Source organism: Amphiprion ocellaris, chromosome 2, assembly GCF_022539595.1.
Source record: "Amphiprion ocellaris isolate individual 3 ecotype Okinawa chromosome 2, ASM2253959v1, whole genome shotgun sequence".
Taxonomy (NCBI): Eukaryota; Metazoa; Chordata; class Actinopteri; family Pomacentridae; genus Amphiprion; species Amphiprion ocellaris.
This window is the reverse complement of record NC_072767.1, coordinates 2,583,337-2,607,283: the sequence shown is the minus strand read 5'-3', so window position 1 is coordinate 2,607,283 and position 23,947 is coordinate 2,583,337. Positions and strand designations below refer to the sequence as shown.

The 23,947-nt window shown below is 42.5% G+C and overlaps 1 protein-coding gene across 1 annotated transcript in view; it reads left to right on the top strand.

Moving 5' to 3' along the window:
* The first annotated feature begins 12,902 nt into the window (after positions 1 to 12,902).
* Positions 12,903 to 23,947, top strand: part of trabd2b (TraB domain containing 2B) — an 88,081-nt gene continuing 77,036 nt past the window's right edge. Inside the window, exons 1-2 of the mRNA XM_023277805.3 lie at positions 12,903 to 13,364; positions 16,005 to 16,574. Coding sequence (XP_023133573.2) covers positions 13,251 to 13,364; positions 16,005 to 16,574 — 684 coding nt within the window. The 5' untranslated portion in view covers positions 12,903 to 13,250. The remainder of the gene's footprint in view (positions 13,365 to 16,004; positions 16,575 to 23,947) is intronic.

Here is a 23,947-nt window from a genome sequence, read left to right as displayed (position 1 = left end):
TTAATTGAAAGTCTCAGTTTTTTTCTTTCTCAATACTTTTTCAATGCTACATAAGCAAAAACTCATAGACTGTGATTTTTAACATCAAACTTTTTCTTCCCTTCTTACGTCACAAACTCACTTCCTCTATCCCTGTTTCTCTCTGTTTCTCTTCCACACTTTCAATTATCACATAGCAACCAGCAAAGGCAAGACAAACAGGAACTGGATTATTCTGTCATTTTTATCAACATCTTCTTCACTTCCCCTTCCCTCGAATGATGTGTGGCTTCGGAAATGTTTCCACTAAACAGCCGAGTCTCCGTCGAGGCTTACGGTGGGATTAGAGCTCAAATTACTGACTCTGTGGCTCATTTACTCTCTGAGTCCACGGTCTGCAAAACAAAAGTTGCATGTGGACATGTCCAGTGATATGATAATAGCATGAAATGAGAAACACATTTGAAGAGAGAAACTCTTTTCCCAGCGCTGCAGAAGAAAAGGCTTTTATGTGTAACGTTTGATGTTACAGCACATTGAGGATGTGAAAGGCAAGAGCACGGACAAAAGTAAAGACGCTGTGGGCACTTAAGTGAACGTTTCAGCGAGAGCAGGAGAAGAAATGGCTGCAGAATAAGACAGAGTAGGATGGAATGAATGATGTCAGGGAGGAGACAAGAAAAACAAGTCATTATTAGTGGAAATGAGTAATTTGCATGTTGTCGCTCTGCAGAAACACAACTTATAGAAGCAGCAGTAGGCTAGCTTCTTTAATTCCCTTCATTACAGTGAGATAGAGCATTTTTACAGGGCTGAACTGAGGACAGAAGTATGTAAAAAAAAAAAAAGGCAAATACAAAGAGTTTTGATCGGAGAATAACTGATGATAATGAGTAGCCAACTTTTGGTAATGCAGACATGTCTCCTCTGTATAAACAGTCGATTCACAGTATTATTTACCCTACAAATCGCAGTCTTTGATCAGGTGCTTATTTAGGAAACTGTTCAATATTTATTGCCTTGGAACTCGATTAAACAATAGTGTCGCCTGTGTAATTTCACTGTGATGACAATATTTGCTTAGTGCAGTCATCTTCTAACCACTAACCAATCAACACAAGGTTCATTGCAAAATGTTTTGTTGTGCATCGGTCTGCTGGTCTGAGTGGTTTGCCAAAGCCTGCGTCACTCCTCTGTACTCATCTCCTGTTTTGCAAAGCAGCATGGTCAACAACAAGCCATGCTTCATTTATTTTCTTAGATATTATCACTGAATGCTGCTAGATAGCTTGCTAAGACACTGCTGGCTGGCTGTTGTTGTGACGTGACTCTACAGCATCCAAACATGATGCCACACAGTCTTGAACAGCACATGAGACTAAGTAGCAAAACACTGTGCGATCATGTGCTTGATGTCTGACATCCAGGACTGGAAAAGCAAACACAAACCTAATTTCAGTGGACATAATTCTTCTTTCTTGCACAGACTATGCTGCTGCAATTCCAGTTTCAGCAAGAATGTAAAAGGTATGTGCACAAGTGGATAAAACTACATTCATGCAGGAAGTAATCAAGAGATATACGGACCACCAAAATATCTCCATCTTCTGCACCATTTGGTTTCAAATAGCTGTAAATTGTCCAAGTATCAAATTCTCTATATCCAATTGCATGTGAATGTAGGAATAATATGGATCAGGGGAGAAAAAAAGATAAAATGGCCACAAAAGAAAGACTTACGACCAACTAAACCTAATAGCTGCTTCACAAGAACAGTGGACTCCTGTATACCGCGTGCTCAAATTACTTTGTAAATGTTACTCTGTCAGCTTAATTTGAGAGAATCCGATATCAAAACAGAGCGCAGCCATCTCTGGGCGTGTGCAGTGTGGTGACTGAGAGCCCGGTGCATTGGCTTAGATGTGACTTTCAATCATGGTGGCGTGCCTGAAGCCCGTAGACTCCGCTGAGCTCAGCTCCGGCTCATAAATCAACCCACTGTCTCAGTGAGTCGGCTGCAGAGTTCTGAACTCCCCACCGTGTAACGAATGTTTTAACCCTCTGCAGCCGCAACAGGCTACTCTGGTCAGAACTAATGCTCGGTCTCAGTGATCAGCAGGGTCATCATTGGAGACGCATTGTTGTCCTACAACACTACTGCACATAACTGATGTTTTATACTTGACTGGAGGCTTTCAAAGGACATACACTGTAAATTGTAATTACAAAAAAGTTCCATATCTTTGTGATTATTGGACCTTGTTAAAAAAATGGCTATAAAAACAAATGTTCATGGTGCCCAGAGGATTAATCCTACTCACTATTTTGATCCGCTGGGGTTTGATCAAGTGACATAAACAGCACAAAGACTTCACTTAAACAGACAACATTTTCCTATGTATGAGCCTTTGTGTTAGCTGCCCTCAGCCTTCAGTGACATCTTCATTCATTCATTCATTCATTGACATGAAGAAAAATCTCAACATGTGCATCTTTTCAGTGGCTTTTGGAAGCTTGTAGTAGTATTACTTTTTAGTATTTTAAACTTATTTTATCGTAGAAAATAATTTCACATGTGGATATCTTGTTTTTCCCTGTTTTAGTATTTTATGGTATTTTATGTCCTTTTGCAAATGTTATTTTTACAAACTTTTTACAGTTTTTACTATATACACTACCAGTCAAAGTTTTGGACACACGTTCTCATTCAATGCTTATTTAAATTTGTATTTTTTTTCTACACTGTAGATTCATACTGAAGAGGAACACGTTTTTTGTTTAAAACATAATCCCATATGTATTCTTTTATAGTTTTGATACCTTCAGTATTAATGTATAATTTCTACAATATATAAATTAATAAAATGAAAAACATTGAATGAGAAGCTATGTCCATATATATATATATATATATATATATATATATATATATATATATATATATATATATATATATATACTCCTATTTTAAACCCCCATTGTGAAATGTTTGTCACCCCTTCTTGCGATCATTCAAAGTACACAAAGTGTTGTCAGGTGTTTATGGCCTGTTAATCTCTTTGTTTTTTTAGACTGTAATTCTTTATCTGAATGCTGAATTTTGTTTATGTGGAGCTTCTGAAACTTGTCCTGGACAATTCCCCGGATTTTACATCATAGTCCTAGTTATTGTAGCCTACACTAGCTGCAGTGCTGCAGTTGCTAGCAGATGAAAATCGCTACCAGTACTCCAGTGTGGGATAGTCACTGATGACATGAAATTTAAAACTCTGGTATACTTCTAATCACAGATGATTCACCTTCTGTTGATTTGTTTAATTAGCATTGTGTGAACTTGCTTGACTTGAATGTCCATTGTATGTAAAAGTCCTGCTATAAAGGTCCCATAATCCACCTTTTTTCTGCTAATTAATCAAAGTCTTACATGTCTCTGCAGTTTCAGTTTTTCAGCTCAAAATACTGCAAAGATGGATAATTTTACCATGACTGTATAACTGCTATTATATCAACCAGTGAGCTGCTGTTGTTCCCGCCCCCTTCAGGAAGAAAACGCTCTCTGCATCTGTGATTGACAGCTGGAGCAGGGCTTCAGGAATGGCAGTAGAATAAGTCTTCATATCGTAAAAGCTTTTATTTTACACCTCCAACTTTATAACAACCACAAAACACAATGAAGGGGATTTTCAACATATGGGACCTTTAAAACTTAAAACTGATGTCCAAGTTCTCACCATTCACAGCATATTCTATCACAAATGTGAGGCATGTGCATATGTGTGCAGGTTACAGTATACAGAACGTGTGTCTCGTTATACAGTTTATATTGCTGCTACTGTATTTCTGATTTCCCTGTTGGAGCATTAAGGCTCCTGGTTCGGCCTCCACTTGGACCTGAGCATCAGAGCTCAGTCAGAATCAGGATGTAATTCGTCTTCAGTGAGACCAGGTGGAGACTGGAAGCTGTCGACATGACGTTATTGATGCGAGTTTTATTCTCAGCATGGTTTTCTCAAAGAAAGCACATTGGGGAATCTTTACCCAGTGCAATATGACAATAATATGAAAAATGTCAAGCTCGTTTTGAGGACAAATCCTGGAAAATGTTTAATTATTATCCACTTGACACACTGGAGCTGTCACTACCAAGGTAAGTGGTTAGTTATATCATTACACAGAAACATGCACACATCCCCTGGAAGCCCAAACAGAGCTGCAGGCAAGACCATAAATAAACCTGGGAACGAAAGAAGAAGGCGAAGTTAGTGTATTTTCTTTTTTCAGTCTCTTACAGTAGATTACAGTATAAACCATGACACATGTTCAGGATCAGCTGAAGAGGCAGAAAATTACCTCTCTGGGCCTGGACTGTTTGTGTATTTGTACATGTGTGTAGTCGGTCATAATAAAGGCTGTTTAACGCTGTCTGCGTGTTACAGTCCAGTCATACAAAACCGAGCATGTTTAACCCGCTATGCGTACGTTTGTGTGTATTTTGTCATGGAAGCCGAGCTGTCTGACATGTTTTCATGTGCGGGTCTGTGTTTACATCAGTGTGTGTGTGTGTGTGTGTGTGTGTGTGTGTGTGTGTGTGTGTGTGTGTGTGTGTGTGTGTAGCGTGGTTGCGCCGCCTGCTTCTCCAGGCCTGTTGACAGCTCCACTGCTCCCTGTCAACCATGAGAACAGCTCAATGTGAGTGAAGAGAAGCTGCAGGAACGATGCCCAGAGCGAAGAAAGAAGTGTGTGTGTGTGTGTGTGTGTGTGTGTGTGTGTGTGTGTGTGTGTGTGTGTGTGTGTGTGTGTACCTGTTTTAACATCTGTGTGTGTGTGCTTGTTTGACTCCAGTCAGGTTGTTATTACAGAGACAGATCCTGCCGCCTCCTCCTCCTCTTCCCTCTTTCCACAAACCATTAATTCTAGACACTTGAAATATGCCCTTAAAAGCAATAAATTATGCCTGTGTTGTATCAATACAGAGTCATCAATCAGACCTAATCATCTCCCTCTATAGCGTTCCTGTGTCTCCTCACATCAATTGCTCTCCATCAGTGCCTTCTTTTTTCTTTTCTTGTGTTTCTTTTTCTTTTCATTTTTCACCCCACTTCCTTCATATTTGGATGAATGTATATCCACACTGACACATGAACTCAAGTCTCGAGGTTTCCAGGAGTGCACCGAGCCAAGTGTTACGGAAACCTCGCACTGATCTTGAAAATAAACAGAGTTTGAAAACCAACAGAGCCTCAGAAAAAGACGAGTTGATAGAGAGGAAGCATGAAATGTCATATTGTGTTACCGAAACAGCATACATACGGAAAAAAAAAATTATAAAAATTTAAATTATTCAGCCCCTTTCTCCCACAATCTTACACTGGCTCTGACCTCCCAGCTGAAATCCAGTTTTACTCATCTATTATCTGTGGAACCATCAACATGCTTGTGTCCATTTTTGCAAGTTTTTAAGCTTTGCAGGGGTTCGAGCACGACCTGAACAGGAAGTCAGTCTTCAGGTCAGGCTATTAAAATGTTTTTATACTTTCCAAAACATGTTCAAGCTACATGTCTGTCCATAACAGCCAGGTACGCACTGGGAGATATTCTGGACACCTGGCTGTACAGCTGTGGATAAACAAACCTCAAGACAGCCTGTGACTAAGACGAACCCCCTCAAACACAATTATATCCAACGTAGGCAGCAGCAGCAGCAGCAGTAGCAGGCGGATAATATGACCACAGGCAGAGATGTGCAAGACACCAAATAAACGCTGGATAAATGCAGGATAAACACACCGAACTGAACCCTCAGACAAGTTGGTGTAAACTCACAGGAGAAGCGTGAAGTGGAGAAAAACAACATTAGCAGATGGCGGTCAAAGCGTCTCCTTCTTTGCAGATCTTTGCCATGAATTTACCATACACCTCGGACAATGAGATAATCTTCAAAGAACCTCATTAGAGCAGATGACCGTCTTCAAAAGAAGGTCAAGTCCAAATCCCATTTTAACTCACAGAAGAGCTCATCTGATCCTTGAGGCTGGAATTCATGTTCACAACATACAGACCGGAGGCTTTGATTTAATGGTAACACAATACATGCTGTTTATATCGTCAATGCAAAGGGCCTTATTTGGCATCATGAGCCTCTGTTGAACCCCTGCCTAAACCAAACCACAAACAGGACACCGACAACGAACAACAGCAGTGTTATAGAGACTAACATTAGCAATATATATATCGTATTTCCATAATATTATGATATCAAAGGCATCTATTGTCCAAGTGCTGAGATCTGTTGCAGCACCGTGATGCTTGTTGAAATGACAAGAGGGGAAACATGATTATTCCTCCATATCTTTTTCTTTGACCATTCAAATAGCAAAAAGGTAGATGTGCTTAACAGCAGGAGGAGCCTTTTCACTCTCGCACCTCTTCTGCTTTGGCTCTGAGGGGTAAATGGGGCAGAAGGGAAGATAGCGGGGGGGGGGTTCCAGATTTATAATAGCCACAATGCCAGTGATCAGTGGGAGAGAGCACAATGCATCATGGGGCGACTCTGTCAGCAAAGCTTTGATGTGAGAGCATAAGAGGATCTCAGAAAACAAACAGAATACACGGTTCTCTGAGAAAATACAAAAAAAAGTGTTGCTTGACCAAAATCTCTGGACAGGAGCCATTTTCATACACGTAGTAGTATTTTCTTACTAACAAGACAGGCCGCCTTTGTTTTGAAATGGAACGTCATCAACAGGTGGCTGCCACATTGAAGGAAACCTCAACACGAAGGCGTCTTGCCACCACGAGCTGCGAAAACAAACTCAATATGCGTGGAATAGTTTGTCTAGTCTACTGAAGGGATCAGCTCTTTTCTTCCAAACATTCACAACGATGGCGGTGGAGAGTGAACGCTAATACGTTGATCCAAAATCACCAAGATGATGATTCAAATAATTTTCCGGATCATCACATAGAAACTGGAAGCATTTCATGCACATTTGCTGTGTTTTTCCACCCTTTTACTCAGATTTTTTCCTGTGAAGCAACAGTTAGTTTTTAGGGAAATACACTTATTGGCTTTCTTAAATAGAGTGAGATGAGAAGATTGATGTCATCCTCATATCTGCCTGGGAAATCTCATGGTAGAGCCACAAGCCAGTCAGTTCAACAGAAATAACCAGACAGTCTATAGCTGCAGCTTCTTATGCAAGCAACTCTTAGAATGGAAAGATACACCGATCAGACATGACATTATGACCACCTGTCTAATATTGTGTTGGTCCCTTTATGCTGCTAAAACTCCTCTGATCCAGTGGGGTATGGACTCAGGACCTCTGGGGATGTCCTGGTGGCACCAGGATGGTGGCAGTGAATCCTGTGGATCCTGTTTGTTGCAGGGTGGGACTTACCTAGATCAGGCTTATCCTGGAACATCCCATAGATGCTCAATAAGATCTGGATCTGTGGAGTGTGGAAGCCGGGTGAACACCTTAGCTCTGTTGTGTTCCCCAGGCCATTCTGAGCAGTTCTGTGAATTGTCCTGCTGAGGCTGGCAACTGCTGGGTTGGGGGGGGAGGGTTACTTGGCCTGTAATGTTTAGGTGGGTGGTACATGAATGTCAGGACTCAAGGGTTCCCAGCAGAACATTGCATAATAACATGATTGATGGGATTCACTTCAACTGTCTGCGGTCAAAATGTTGTGGCAGATCGGTGTATGCGTTAGTTTTAGAGCAGGAGTCCCTCAAGGATCTATTTTAGGACCATTTTTATTTCGTGTATCTATTAATTCCCTTCCTCAAGTGTGTACAGACGTTACTGTACAGATGTATGTTATTTTTCACTCATGGCACAATCTAAAGAACCTGTTGCAGCCAAACTAACAGCTGCAATTACCAGCGTGTCAGACTGGTTAACAAATTCTTGCTTGATTGTCAACATAAGCAAAACAATTTGCAAGTATTTCACAGTGAGGAACTATAACTCAGTTAAGCCATACATTTAATTTAGTGGTAAAGCTGACACATTTCAGATATGTAGGCATTACAAGTGACACCAAAGTGTCTTTCAAGCAAAAAGAAAAGAAAAGAAAAGAAAAGAAACAAGTCAGTAGGATCACAACCAATTTAGTTTGAATAATTAGCATCAGGCAGCAGTTGTCTCCATCTGCTGTAAAGCTTTTTGTAAACTCTACTGTTTTCTCATTGGTTTACAGAATTAAAACCTGGTCACAAGTAGGCATGACTGTCCTCAAACTTGTGTACTCGCTCTTTAAGCAAATACTTAAAGTATCAGACAAAAAGCCAAGAGATCAAGAGATCATCTTTACTGCAATATTCTTAAAAAAAAAAAACCCAACTTCCTCAGTTTAGACAATTTACTCTTTTATTCTGATGCAGCTTGATGTTTAAAATTATTCAGAATCTTGCACCTCTTACTCTTAGAGGAATAAAAATTTACTGTGATTTATTTCAGGGTTCTTGTTTCTTTTTAATTGTTGCTAAATAATTTTTTTGACTCGGAGTCACGCACAAGAATTCCAATGTACCTGTGCAAATTGCAATAAATTCTATTCTATTCGAAATTAAACAATAATGTTAAATTGACAGCAATGCCTTCTCATCTAATTCTGCACCAGAAACCAAAATAAGCAACATTTCTCAAAAAGATTGAACTAAAACTTAAATTGTTACTTTACTGTGTGTCTATCACTGTGGAAGAATATGTACCAATATATTATATACACAAAAATATCCTTTTACATTTACTGCTGGCTTAAATACATCCACTGCCTTAGGAAATGGTTTAATTGTCATTCGATATGTGTGGTTTACTGCAGTTGTACACACTTGTCATTGCCTTAACTGTAAATGTTTTGCATGCAGAAGCAGATGGATGCATCTTGAAGTGGTAGAAAATGTCATTTACATGTATGTGCTTCAAGATACGAATATATCTACATTCATTTGTCCATGCTCGGCTTTCTAACAGGAGCAGGCAGAAGTAAAAAATGTACACCTACTAGATGATCAGAGTAATCAATAATCTAAGTTAGAAATGGTTAGTAGATGAAGGCAGAGAAGGAAGGCGTTTGGAAGAGGGTTGATACATGAAGGTTTGCTGACAAATATAAAAACTTATGTTCAAAATTCAGTTAATATTGACTCAGACCTATTTTTTCAAATAAGGTTCTTAATATTTACCCCTTCTTTGAGCTTTCCCAAGTTCTTCTGAGTTTCTCCTTTGACAGTAATGTAATTTTAAAACAATAGCTGCTGCTGTTTGATTTCTTATACGATGAACTTTATTGATCCCTCACTGGTGAATATTACGTGTTACAGCAGCTAGATACAAAAGAGGAATGTGAAAGTAAAGATATATCACAGACAATGTATACTTTTCACATGTATAAATGTGCATGATGAATTTTTACTAGATATGTACAGGTATGACATGATGGAGGACACAATGGACATTTTGGCAGCTGTGCAGATTGACTAGTTGTCTGTGCTGGTGTATATAACATATAACTCCCTCTGATCTGACTAAATTGGCATACTTTATCACTAACTGTACCTAACAATCCCTTTAGCTAGGTTCCTGTCCTCCTTTCCTTACTTCACCTGAAAACAATGACCAAAAAAAAAGTACATGAGACAGTGCTGCTAGAAAAACAACCCTGACTGTGACCTCTGTCATTTTATCTCTTCTTCTCATCTTTCCTCCTGCTTTAGCTCATTCTGGATGATGAAGATCGACAGATAGCCATCGGCTGCATGTGTTGACGTGCTGCAGGAGACGTCACTGCCCTGACTGTGGAAAAACAGCTTAACACAGGCATGCTATCCCTAAACTTTTTTTTTTAAAATCAGCGTGTCTCACAGACAGTGGCCGAAATTCTAAAACCAACAAAACGTAGATTAGTTGGCAGACTTTATCTCCTACTCCCCCTTATCTCCATCCATCTTACCTGGCTTAAACAGATAGATTTCAGAACCCGCTATTCTTTGATATATTCCACCTCATAACATTGTCCTCCTTCTTCTCTACCACTTCCTAGCCTTTCCTTTTACCCCCCGTCTTTTTTCAGGACATCCGGAAAGGGAAACCACAATAACATTTCACCATAGACTCAGTCAATATTATTCCTTGACATCTTCAAAGCGGGACAGAGGATATTGGAGCCTGAGTGAGGGGCGGGTGGAGGTAACGGAGGGAGCATGAGTGTGTGTTGTCCAGCTGAGAGCAGAGACAACAGAAAAGAGAGACACATCGTGGCCTTCGCTGTCAGTCTGACAGTCTGAAGTATGGCTGCCTGAAGCTACGAGCCCCTCCTTCATATCCATCCTGCTCACATTTTCTTTGAAGATCTATCTCTCTGCCCTCGGGTCAACTGTCCCACTCGCTTACCTTTGTGCATACTTCTTCTTCACGCCACTAGGGGTCCCTGTGTACATAATAAACAAAACAACTTGCTCCCTGCCCTGACCTACACATCTCTGGATGGTAATAATTCAGGGGATGCATCCTTCTTCTTGTGGTGCATACACATTGGTAGTATTTGTAAAAAAAGAAGTGAAATCTCTAGCATTACATGCCAAAAGACAAGTCATTATGCTGAGGCAGAGGCAGTGAGTTAATATTGGGGTTTTGCGGCAGGACTTCTGCACAACATCAGGCAGACAGGCAGCCGCGGAGCCACAAGGACAAGTAGACACAGGATCCTTAGAGCTGCAGGGCCACAGACATTAACAAACTCTCTTTTTCTACTGCCTCCCTCCCTCCCTTCCTCTCATTCTGCATGCTTTCCTCTTTATCTGCCCATGCTGCATGTAATAGACATATTCAAGAAAAATATGCAGTAAAAGTGCTGGGAAGCATATTAGCTGGGTTCCACTGCAGACACGCTTTGTTTAACATTTCAAAAATACCTTTAAAGCAGCCCAGGCCCTCCCTCTCTCCGTCTCTCTCTCTGTCTAACGCCTGCCCAGATGTGCGTTCTCCGAGTGAGCATTTCTGCGATCTGCTAACAGAACATTAACTTTAAAGTCTTCTTTCGTCCCCGGCTATATATGCATCATGCTGTAAGCGCTGGCCCCCGTCCAGCAATCTCCTGCAAGCCAGCCGCTCATAAGCCCCCTCTTCTAACCAGCCAAGAATGTGAAAAAGCTCCTTCAAAGAGAAGCCTTCTGCAAGGTGTGGTTTAAAGCGGGTACCTGAGTCCACAGGTGGCCATATTAGAGCGCTAACTGAAATCCCACACCTGTCTCCGAGCAGGAGCCACAAAGGGGGAGAAACAGAGCAGCGAGGATATAAAGATTAGATCAGATCAGTGTGGTGCTGTTGTGTTGCTCCTTCATGTGCTGCATTCAAGTGTGCAGACGTATGAAACAAAGAAATATAGACTTTCCTGTCCCTTAAATGGCACCCAGTAAAAAAACAGTCAAGAGTCAAAGGGCAGAAAGTGTCACAGTTTTACAACATGGAACTTTGTAAAAAGGACGAGCTAATCAAAGAGGCTCAGCACAAACTGCTTCATCTGTGTGGAAAATACAACAAGGGTCCAGAGGAGACAGTCAGAGCTGCCCAGAGGTGAACTCAGAGTGGTGAGAAGAGGAGTGGAGAGGAGGGGAGAACATGGCCGAGGACAAAGAGTGGCTTGTCTGAGGTCTGTCTGCCACCGGCCTGCAGGGGAGGAGGCCCCGGTGCCACTTGTTTGAGGGGTCCCCATGATAAATTTCCACTACTTGACTCTGTCACACTGTCTGCCACTTGGACAATAACCGAGGTCACGGCCGAGTAGTGGAGCGTTGACATGGCAGGGCTGCACGGAGAACGAGAGGGAGGCCGCTTTCTCTCAACACGAGCGTTTATTTCACATCCACGTCGTACATCTTAAAGAAAATCGCTACAGTGAAAATAAATAACACACTTCTCACAGTTGTCTTTGTTCAGACCTGTTTATTTGTGACCATTAATCAAGCGCGTAAAGTCCGAGGTCATCCGACTGAATGGACCCCCGTAGAAACGTACGGCTGTGGGCTTGTCAAACAGAAAGGGATGGAGATAAATGCAATCCTGATGAAGAGGAAGCACATGACAACATTTGAAATATTGTTCATTTACATCTTTGAAATGGCTCTGATGAAAATCAAGCAAAACAAACTGCATAGGCTGCCTGCACTGAGCTGCCACCTGCCCTCCAGGCTCTGCCTCACCACTGACAGTTTTGCTTGTAATAAAAAGCTCCAATCAGGTTGTGGGTTTGTGCTATTTATATCTCACACAGAGGTGAGTTTTAAACAAGAAAATACAACGAACATATTCTAAACTCCCCTCTGCAAAGGAAGCAATGCTTTTTAAAATCTTAGACCTGCAGGAGTTAATTAAAAAAACAAAATACAAAATGGATGCCACCAAGTGCATCAATTCAGTATAAATTGGTTGCTTAATGAGTTTCATGAACACTAAGATATCTGGAGATCAAAATGTGATACTGAAACTATAATGTTGCATCAAACTATAAGACATTACAAGAACATTTTAAGGACATTTGGGTCTCTTTTTGTCAACAGAGGCTTTGCTCGTAATAAAAAGCTCCAGTCATTTTGTAGGTTTGTGCTATTAATGTCAAACATAGAGGTGAGTTTTAAACAAGAAAACGCAATGTACATATTGATACTGAAGATCTAAACTCCCCTCTGCAAAGGAAGAATTGCTTTAAGGTATCTGGAGATCAAAATATGGTACAGAAACTATCATGCTGGATCAATCTTCAGAACATTGTAAGAACATTCTGCGCTCTTTCTGCCTACAGAGGCTTTACTCACGCAAACCTGTCATCCCTCCCTGAACCTGCGCTCCCTCCTCCTAAAAGCCGAGCTGGGATGTGTGTTTGTGAGTACCGGGGTGGGGTGGGGGACTCGGATCGTCCCACCTCCCTCTTTCTCTCCCAGTCAAGACGCTCCAAACTCGCAGGAGCGCAAACTCTCCAAAGAGTTCCCGGCTCCTGCTGCAGGACTGCGCCGAGTTGGAGGGAGGCGAGAGAAAAGTTTCAAAACAGAAACGAGCCAAAGTTGAGAAGTGCTGGAGTGCGTCGGAACATGACGAAGAGGCGGAATGGTCCTCCAGCCGAGCAGCACATGTGAGCCCAGAGGCCACCGGTAACGGTTTTTTGTTTTGACTTCAAAGGAGACGGTAGAAAGGGGAGGCTGAGAGAAGAGAAGAGAGGGTAAAGAGAGAGATAAAGATCCCCTGAGAGCTGACTGTCACCTCGACACCATGGTTTTTGTGCCGGGGATCAGCTGGGTCTTCCTGAGCGCTCTCCTGCAAACTGTGGCACCCTGGGGCGCACAGCGAGCCGGCAGACCGAGGCAGTGCGACGCACCAAAGTCGGTGAGTCGTGTTTGGGCACTTCTTCCAAGTTAGGGACCTCTCATTTCTTCTGAGAAATACGCACATTGGACTATGATTACGCATGAATTGGATACTGCGAGATTCGACTCTGACAAGTTTACTATCAGCCTGCAGAACTGAGACACTTGTCCTAATGAACCCAGACTGTTATGTTTTCACTCTGATTGGAGAGTATAGTGAAAATAAACTTAATTGTGTTAATTTTAGAGGGTGACAGTTAATATAATGTTGGCTATCATGCATTATATTTGTGCCATATTGGATATGTTTGTCTATAATAATGTTAAAAGCTCTAATCCTTATAGCTTTAGAAGAAAATACTTTTAATTATTACTTAATTTAACGACAATTTTTATAATTTAAAATGTGAATTCCATTTATTATAATATAGAAAAAGAACAAAAAAGAAAAGAAAAAGAAAATATGACTGCAGAAATTATGATTGAAATATGAATTGATTGCCAAACTAAATCAATAATAATAATATTTTTTATTAGATAGCAAACACAGTTTAACATTAGCACAGTTCAGTGCCTGACTTGTGGAGGTTCAAGTGTTTCCTCTCTGCTCCACTGCAGCTATAGATCCAGGCCCTTAACAATGAAGGATGCTGCCAACAGAAATCGTTTCTGCTCGCCAACTTTATGGCTGTTTATGTGACAAAACGCAAATGGGGGAACACCCACGGGTGACTTGACTTCATTTGGAAAAATACAGTTTCACTGACCTTTTCAGAAGCGATCGCATTTCAGCACAACGCGCGGCCCTTATTTAAACACTTATCGGGCATATTGGTAAAATTATGGATGTGGCTTGAACTCTTGCGAGGAAGTTCAGCAGCAGAGACCAGACATATTCCAGATCCGTTAGCGCGCCTCTCCGTGCGTCCTCCGTGCGTAATTTTCGACGTGTGAGGGTGGGAGAAACAAAATTAATGACGATCATGACTGCAGGAATCAGATCCAACACGCTTTCCGGCTGCTGGAAATAAAAGATCACAACACTGGAAAAATATATGACCTCAGAATTTTAAAAATATGACAGTTTGGAGCCACTGAGTGTGAAGGTTACTGAGGATCCCATTAAGGAAAGAGGGTTGATTAGTGTCCGATAATGGATCTGTTGTCAGAGATCAGTGAAGCCTTCGTGCTTCCTTCTCCTCCATGTGATTTGTAATGCGTCAGTACAGTGGTCTCTGTTTTCTGTTAGGAGTAATTACCCCCATAAAAAGAAGTCCTGCGCGTCAAGGTTCTCCAGAAAAAGTCCACGCAGCCAGAGCAGTGGGGATCTCGCCTCTCTTTAGGATTTGCACCATCGCACTTTTCCACTTTTTTGTCGAAAAAAATCTTAATTTATGGGTAAAAGCCAAAGCGCACATTTGCTCGTCTTTTTCTGTGCGTCAGAAATATCATAAAGAGTGCACCGATGCATCCAAAGCTTTCCCGCTAGTGTGCAGTATCTGGTGGGCCCCGCCAATGTGAAAATTGAGTTAGAAAACCTTGAAACTGTTTAAACATTTCAGTGTGAACGCAAAGGCTGCTCTGAAATCAAATGTGGCATTTTTTGATTTATTTTGTCTAGCAGGGGAGGAAGGATTGTGCCAGAAATTATATGTTCATTGCAATTAATTATGATAAGAGAACATCCCACAGAACGACTTTACTTCACTTTTGGCTGCTATTTAAGAAAGTTTCAGTGACAAAGACAGCGTTGGCAGTGTGCTATAGAACTGGAGCACAGCTGAGGGGAATCTTGATTAAATTTAAGAAGTAAACATTTTCTAAGAATAACTTTATTTTACAGTAATGGGTTTCATCCCTCAAATGCCTGATTACAGTATGTTTCAGAAGCCAGGAGTTTGATATTGTTTATAAAAGCTAATTCTTTTTTCATATTTGAATAATGCCAACATCAAAGTTGCAACACATGCACAGCACATTTCACAGAGCGCTTAACAAGAACCATATTTTAAATGCAATAGAGGCCTTATGCTCATTTAGAATGGCTGTGATTATTTCATTTCCATCCTGACATTGTTTTCTGTAAAGATAACCACAACAGACAAACGCTTCCTGTAATATAAACCATAGAAGACAAAAACAGCGCAGCACTTAGGGCTGTCAGCATCACATCTCCGTGTGGCTGGTGTTAAAAAATTCACAAACAAAAGTATCACAGTGAGGTCAGACTGGAGAGCAGGTTTTCTTTCAGGTTTTTGCCTTTTATGAGCTCCAGCGTAGTATATTTGCACTGCAGCCTTGAAAATGCTTCCCAGGCCCAAAGAGGCTTTTGGCAACCGAGGTATGCACCTCAACAATACACGGGGGTCTGTTTACAGTCCAGAAGGCCCCTCTATAAACTCCCTGCCTGAACCACAGCAGTGAGCCCGAGCAGCCTAGACTTCATGCTTCCCCCCGCCGTCATCTCAAAATGGTATTTCAATCCTTAACTTGTTGACCTGAGCCTATATGAGCCAGTAAACCACAATAGAGGGGAAATGTGTCAGCTTTACTTTTGAGGCCAGTTGAATTGTGCTAATATGATGGTTCTGGTATTTTTGTTTCCTTTTCCTCTCAAAATCTTTACTTCCATCTGATTTTGTTCTTTCTTCCTCTGCAGCAAAGTGATATGAACTCTTTCCTGTGGAGGGTAAAGCGAGCACCTCCTCACCCACCTTCCTACTTGTTCGGTACCATCCACGTGCCCTACACCCGAGTGTGGGACTTCATCCCCAACAGCTCCAAGCAGGCTTTCCACAAAAGCAATAATGTCTTTTTTGAGCTTGACCTGACGGACCCGCTGACCATCTCCAAACTGACCAGCTGCCAGCTTCTTCCCCACGGGGAGAACCTGCAGACGCTGCTACCTCGAGACTTGTACCGCCGCCTCAAACGCCACCTGGACTACGTGAAGCACATGATGCCTTACTGGATGACGGCCGACCAGCGGGGCCGTGGTCTGTACGCCGACTACCTGTTCAACGCCATCGCAGGGAACTGGGAGAGGAAGAGGCCTGTGTGGGTGATGCTGATGGTGAATTCCCTGACCGAGTGGGACGTCCGGTCCAGAGGGACTCCGGTCCTGGACCTGTTCTTGGCTCAGGAGGCTGAGCGGATGGGAAAGACGACGGGGGCGGTGGAGCGGGTGGAGGAGCAGTGCCACCCCCTCAACGGGCTCAACTTCTCTCAGGTAAGAAGTTGGAATGAACATGTTTGCCTTTGATTCTCTGTGTGTGTACACAGCTGGTGAAGCTGCAAGGACAAGCCAGGCCTAGAGAGGAAACAAATTTGTGTATCCTTCATCCCTCCACCTGCAGTTAAGAAGCTCTGCTCTTTGCTTTATAATCCACACTAAAAGTTAAGTGTATGCACAGATTTTGGGTGTTTCTTTGAAAGAAACGTGGGAGAAGACAATAGAAGAAGAAAAAAGTGATTAAAACCTGTCAGCTGGAGACAGCTTTAGGGTTATGGATGTCCTTCCAGCTCACTAAACAAACACGCTCAACAGCTGAATCTGCAGAAAGGGTGTCAGGCTGTGCAACGGACACGAAAAACAGATTAAAGAAGGTGAGAGGAGCATGGAGTTTTCTCTTTCATTAAAGCAGACTGTCTGTCTGGCTCTCAGCGGGATTGTGCGACTCATACTGTAACTGGAGACTGAAAGATGAGCAAAACAGCCTAATTACTTGACGAGCAAAACACAGGGCGTATGTTCATCATTAATTTCTTGTACGGTGATGAAGAAACGAAGGAAACATAGGTCTATTTAAAGATTTAGCCTGTTGTAGGTCACGTACGATGAAGGCTGTAGACCATTTTTCAAGCTGTGGGAGGTCAGGGGGAAAATCACTGATGAGCCTCGACAGTAAGACGAAGATGCTCTGTTCCAGTTAATGTCCTAATACAACCTTTGATCTACGCTGAGAAGTAAAATATCTCAGCATGTGCATCCGTGAAGCGCTCGCAAACGCAACACATGTGCTTCGGATGCACGTCACGCCACACACGAAGGCCCTTCTGCAGACGTGCAAAGCTCCATACAGGCGTGATGTGGTGCAACAGAATCTGCGAGGGCCTGAACTTCCATGTGACAGGACGGAGGGCTACGGAGCTAATTTGAGAGGCAACGGGCTTCCAGCCTCTCCTCTTTCGTCAGCACCTCCTAACTACGCTGTCAAAGTCGCACCGCATGCCCTGCACATGCCTGAGAGCTTTACTGCCCCTAGAAATAAGCTTGGCGAGGCACACTGTGTATCTCAGTAATGAAGAGGACAAGTGCTAATGTCTGGAAGGGCTTTGCAATGTAGACATGGCTTTTTCTCATTATCATAAGGGATTCACGTATCCTGTGTGCAGTCAGACTGCTTTTAATGTTTAGTGCGACCTCTAAAAACAACACTGTTTTACATCACATCCGAACGTGTGCAGGTCCAACTTTTGAAAACGGTGTTTATAATTCTGGATAACTTCAATTTGACTTCAGTCTTTGGAATCTATTCTTCCGTGAAAGGCAGAATGCACTAAATTTACAACAGGCAATAAAAATTTTACAAGACAAGTGTTCGAATTCAGATAAGAGTTTCACTTCTATGAAAATTCTGTCAAATTTTAGATCGGGAATAGCATGAATTTCACCCCAACGTGAGCACAAGGGGGTTGGAGTTGTCTGCTTCCAACCTCCTTGTTTCCAGATATGTATGAGAACAATTCAGAGCTGAACTGAAACTGACATGGAAACCATTATTCTCAATTATAATAATTTGCGATTTAATCTGAACACTATGGCTGATTGGATCCCTCTACGCTTGACTGTAACAGCGATGAGGTCAGAGGGATGGATGTACCGAGAGCCGAGGAGGAACACACGTGGGTGGGAATCAGAAGAAAGAGAAGCGAAACACCAGAGAAGAAAAAGGTTAAAAGTAGTGGTTAAGCTGAAAAAGCAGGGAGGCAAATGCTAATCTGAAACAAGAGCAAAGGGAAATCTGAATTGGGAACTCTTCCAAACCTTTCCACGTATTATTTGTTCCCAATAAAAACTAGCTGCTTACAATATCCTGTACCTGTGATGTCATAGACAGGCACTTAGAAACTGGTGATTTATCACCTGTCACGCTGTTCCTCAAAGGCACCTGGTCCCAGTGGTTCCAGGGCCATGGAGCTGGGACCACTGGGAGGTCATGAAAGCACCGGTCTGTCCAGCTCCACAGTTTCCTTGTTGCTGTATGACTCATGACCTCAGAGGAAGCAGTTTTTGGACGAATAGAGGTACAGCAAATATATCATCCTCTGTGGAAAAGGAGGAGGAGGTGAGGCGGGTGTTTTAAAGCAGAAATCTTCAGTTTGTAGTGGTGGAGCTGGTGGCAAGTGTAGGAGGGATGAAGTGATATTAAGTGTGCCAGAGCCCTCTTTCGACCATTGTGGTCTAACAAGAGCGCCGTCTGTCTGAAACCTCTCCATGGTCTCTTTAGATCACAGAGAGGTGTGGATATCTCAGGGAGAGGCAGCTCAGAGGCTGCCTGAAACAAAGGCAGGTCATGGTGCATGGTTCTTCTCCAGTTTTTTGAAGGCCAATGTGGGCTGACAGCTGGGCGGGCCATCTAGTTACAACTGCCCTGAGTGCAGATTGGAAAAGGCTGCAGAAAGCCTCATCTGCTCAGAGGGTGGAAGCTGCACAACCAGGAGTCAGTATCATGGTGTAAACTTTGCTTTCCCTCAAGTAAATGCATCTACGATCTATATAATAATGGCTCAGAAGATGCAATGTGCTTTTGATGAAATCTGCTGCAAGGGGAAACAGAAAAACTCCTGTGTAACAATGTCATCAGTCTCAGCATCACAATGATAGAGTGGTAGTGCACACTAGCTGCTTATCTCCACATACACACTGGTAGGTTTTAGAGTTAAGATGTGGAACAGAAAATGACTCCTGTGCAAAAGTTGCTTTTGGGAAACTCAAGGGCGGCTCCAGCTTGCGAGTCTCTCTCGTTCCCAGCAAATAAACACCCGTATTTATTTTCCCTGGGTCGCATTGCAGCCGAGGCCACTGGTCCATGTCGAAGCGAAATTACATCATAACGGTGGCGCCTTTCTCCCGGGCAGAGGTCATGGGTCACGGTGGGAGGTGGTAGCGGAGCCACGAGCAGCAGAGCGCTAAGGAGACTGGCAGTCTGCTGGGGTCAGTCTGGGCACCGCTGAGCAGGCAGCCAGCTCCCAATCTGATAGAACTCCTGGCTCAACCTCTGACCAGGTTGTTTCCATGGAGCTCGAGCTGCTTTGTGCAGTGACTTGTGCAGCAGAGTGGCTGTACACGTCGGTGGACCCCAGAGTTGCCACCTTTGGGCTGGAGAGGGGTTAAAAGATGTGAGGATGGCGGGCGACAGAATCCGGTTTCCTCTCAGCAAGAGGGCGTCCTCCTCCCAGTCAGACCCTGTTTACGGCTTCAGTGACAGTCTGATGTGTCTATTGCAATCAGAGCAGCTCCTTCCATCAGCCATCCCTCCGCCTGAGGCTCTCTGCTGTGCTGACGCTGCAGCCTCAACTCACACATGCTGCGGTCACAGTGGAGCACACCGGAGATGTGACCAAAATATAACAACAACAATGCATTTCTTCATGGTAGGCATTATCCAATTTATGCAAGAAAACATGTAATGAAAAAAAAACATGGTGCGAGGATAGCAACCATTCTGAGTTTACACAGTGGTTGCAAAGTGAAACTTGTGTCTGTCTGGGCCAGAGACATTCTGTTTTAACTGTGTTTAGACCCACACAGTCTCTGTTTTCCATAAGTCACTATTACTTTATATGATATTCAATTTGATATATGTTTGGTTTTCCAATTCAGATTGAACCCACTAAAATACACGGCCATAAGATACAAATCAGTGATCTGAAAATGATTTGAAAACAGTAAAATGCGGCATACCCAGCTCCGTGCAGATCCACGGGTCTCTGGGGATGCATGGCAGTTACTTGATGAGCATTTATGGTAAGCAGTTAATATAATATTGAGCGCTCAGGGTAATGAAAGTCTGCAAAAGGCTGGCAAGAGTTTCTAAGAGTAACAGCAGAAATGAAATCAAAATAAGACTCTCATGCGTCATATCAAATCATGCTGAGACTGGGCTTTGTGTTCCTTGGACGGCGTTCACCTAAACAGGACATCTTTAAGGGGAGGAATTAAGTAACATTCGACCTTACCCATTTCCCAAATATTTACTTTAGGTGACGGGTGTGTAGGTTTGGGTTTGAAGGGATGTGTTGGCCGCAGAGACTGACTGATGGAAAAAGCGATTCTGTGTCGACACTCTGCTCTAGTTTCCTCTGACCTCCTTGTTCTTTTGGATCCCTGCTCCCATCTTCTCGCTCCCTATCTTTCTCCCTGACATGTCCTGAGGCCCCGGCTGTACCGTTACTAACCCATTGCTCATCCGCACACATCAACACATCCACACCCGAGTGGAAAAAGAGTTGGAGGACAAGGAGGTGGAGGAGATTACCTTTAAAGTGTGCTGGCGACGTGTATTCCATCTTTTAAGCGTGACATCTGAGGGTGTTTCACATCTAAGCTATAATTACCTGCGCAAATATGTGGAAAACTGCGAGGCAACACATATCGGGCAGATCATCTGGTCCTGTCGGGAGGCAGACGGCAGTCCCACTGTTGCACTAATGACTTAATAGGCCCCTTAATGACCAAATAGCCCACTGCCATCCAGAAGCACTTAGACAATTATGTGCTGGCCAGAACTCTGCAGGCGGAGACGGAGGGAGGTGCAGCGGCTCTGCGTGGACGTTGAGAAAACGGGGCACTTGACAACAGAATAGATCGTGATTCTTGTACTTGATTTGTGGTTTGTTAGGAAATTTGTTGGAGAAAAATGAGTGAGTTCAACAGCAGGCAGCAAGAATGAATAGGAAACTAGAGGAATGTAGTTCCAGGAGATGGTCAGGTGAAAATAAATGTAACAATTTTAGTATTTTCTTTTTTTTGTAAGTTATTTTTTGGGCCTTTTTAGCCTTTATTATAGAGGACAGTGGAGAGAGAGACAGGAAACATGGGAAGAAGAGTGGGGGAAGGACATGCAGCAAATGGTAGTGGGTCAGATTCAAACCCATGACTGCTGCATCGGAGACTATAGCCTCTGGTCGTGGGTCGCCTGCTCAACCAGTTGAGTTACCGGGGTGCTAATTTTAGCGTTTTCTTAAGTGGAATAACTTGACCAACCGACCAGAACTAGCACCAAAAAGTACTTGCGCATCCCAGAGTTGATTTTCCTCTTAATTGTGGTTGCAGACCAGAACCTCACTACAAAAGAAAAACATTTTTTTCCAACAGCAGTGGACCAGAGACCCCAGGTGACCCTGGCTCTCTCTTCCCCCAGCCCTTCCCCATAGACACCGGCACTGTCACTTCACACTATATAGTCTTTTTTCTGTTTCTAGTTCTGCCCAAATGTTAAATTACAATTCCTACACCCTATATAGTGCACTTAGAGAATCCCAGAGTGCACTGTGAAAAGTAGTGTACAGCTGATGGTCACTAACCAGCACTATGTCCCATCATGCATTGCACAGAATTAAAATGGCAGACAGAGAGAACCTAGTGAGGATTTCCATAGATTTTTGATGCTATCCTATAGTGGGAAGACATTTTCTACAGAATGTATGTTTTCTATATGTGTAGTTGTCGAAATGACAACAGACATGAGACAAATCTGTGAGTTATGGCACGAAAGTATTAAAATTAAAAATAATAATTCATATTAATATATTTCATGGATTTTCTATATTAATTTTGGAAAACACTCTCAGTATAAATTAATTACAAAAATGTTGCTTGTTTCACTGCCATAGCTGCCATCAATCAAATATGTTTTAATTAAGCAACAGCAGAGACTTGAGAAATGTCCAAAAGTGTTATTTTGTCCGACGAGCTCCCTACATTCACTATGTAGTATTCCCTAGCTGCACCGAGTCTAGCTCGGCTTTTAAATAGGACTATTGTTATCCTTTTGCACAACAAGATGTTTACATTACCTATATTCTTGCACATTCTCAGACAATTAATTTGCACATTCATGCACACTGGAAGTATTTCTATGACTATTTTATGACCTGTAGTCCCTTGATTACATTTGCTGCTAATTTGACTTCAAACGCTGCTTCATATTCATCTTTTAAGACTTTTTGTCCACTGACTTGCAACACTTTTTAAAATCTATGTGCTACAGTTTACCGTAATGCACTAAATCACTAAGTTAAATGCCTTGTATTTGAAAACCTACTTGGCAATAAAACTGCTTCTGAAATTCTGCAAAACTAGCACCTTAAACTTTATTAACCAAATTTCAATCTAACCAAGAAACCTGCAAACCCTGTGCAACCTTAACCAGCGCCTCCGTCCAGCAGATCTAAGAGTGTCGCTCTGAGTGTACCTGAGAGACCTGAGGAAATGACTCCACCACATTGAGGCAGTGAGTTAAGCATGGCAGGTCAGAGTGCTCTTCCATGCTTTCACATTCAATGTGCCAAAATCCTTCCCTCTCCTCCTTTTCCTTCGCCCACGTTTCCGCCTTTTGGTGGAGAAAATGAGTTCTGCCTAAATTGTAGCAACCTCACGTCACTCTGTGGATCCATCTTCACTCTTTTTCTCTTGAAATGAGAACAAAACTGCTAAGCACACACACACACACACACACACACACACACACACACACACACACACACACACACACACACACACACACACACACACACACACAAACACACACACACACACACACAAACACCGAACTGTATTCAGTTTCTGTATAATTATTTTGTCATCCTTACAGTGGAAATTGCCGTAAATCAAACGGCGCTTGACTCCTAAAGGCAGGTAACCTCAGAGACACACACATTATATTTCTGTGTTACATATTTGCTCATCACAACAAGGGAAACTGCAGTAAATTGTACAAAGCTGTAGGTTGTTTTCTGTGTGAAGGGCAGGTAGTTTCCATGATGGCTGAGGTTAATCCCAGGTTGTCTGGGCCAGAGGCTGATTGATCACAGACAGGAATGTGACTAACTGATTTCCTCAGAGACCCACTTGGCCCCTCTGGAATGTTGTTGTCTTTTGGGACGTCGTTGTTTTATAACCTTTGTTTAACCAGGTTAGCCCCACTAGAACCCAGGATCAGGATGTGTGTGCGTAGCTTAAGTTCGTGCCCTTGTTTTGGGGGCTCTGGAGTGTATTTTATCCAATTTTTGCTTTGAGATGTGGCTTAAATGCAACACAACAGTTAGTAGATTGTAAATGCATGAAAAGTATGTGTTCAGGCAGTATTTTCTGCAGTTGGAAATGGCATAAAATCATTTCAATTAGTCCTTCAAACTAAAGTTAAAGTAGGCAAATCAAATACAATACACTTTATGTCAAAATCTGCAAATATTCTTCTCTGTTCGCTGGATGTGCAGTATTGTACACAGTTCTGTCTCTGCAAACTGGACACAAAGTGGCTCAGTATGTTCTGTGCACATTTGTGCTCATGCACGTTCATAATCATGGGTTGGACA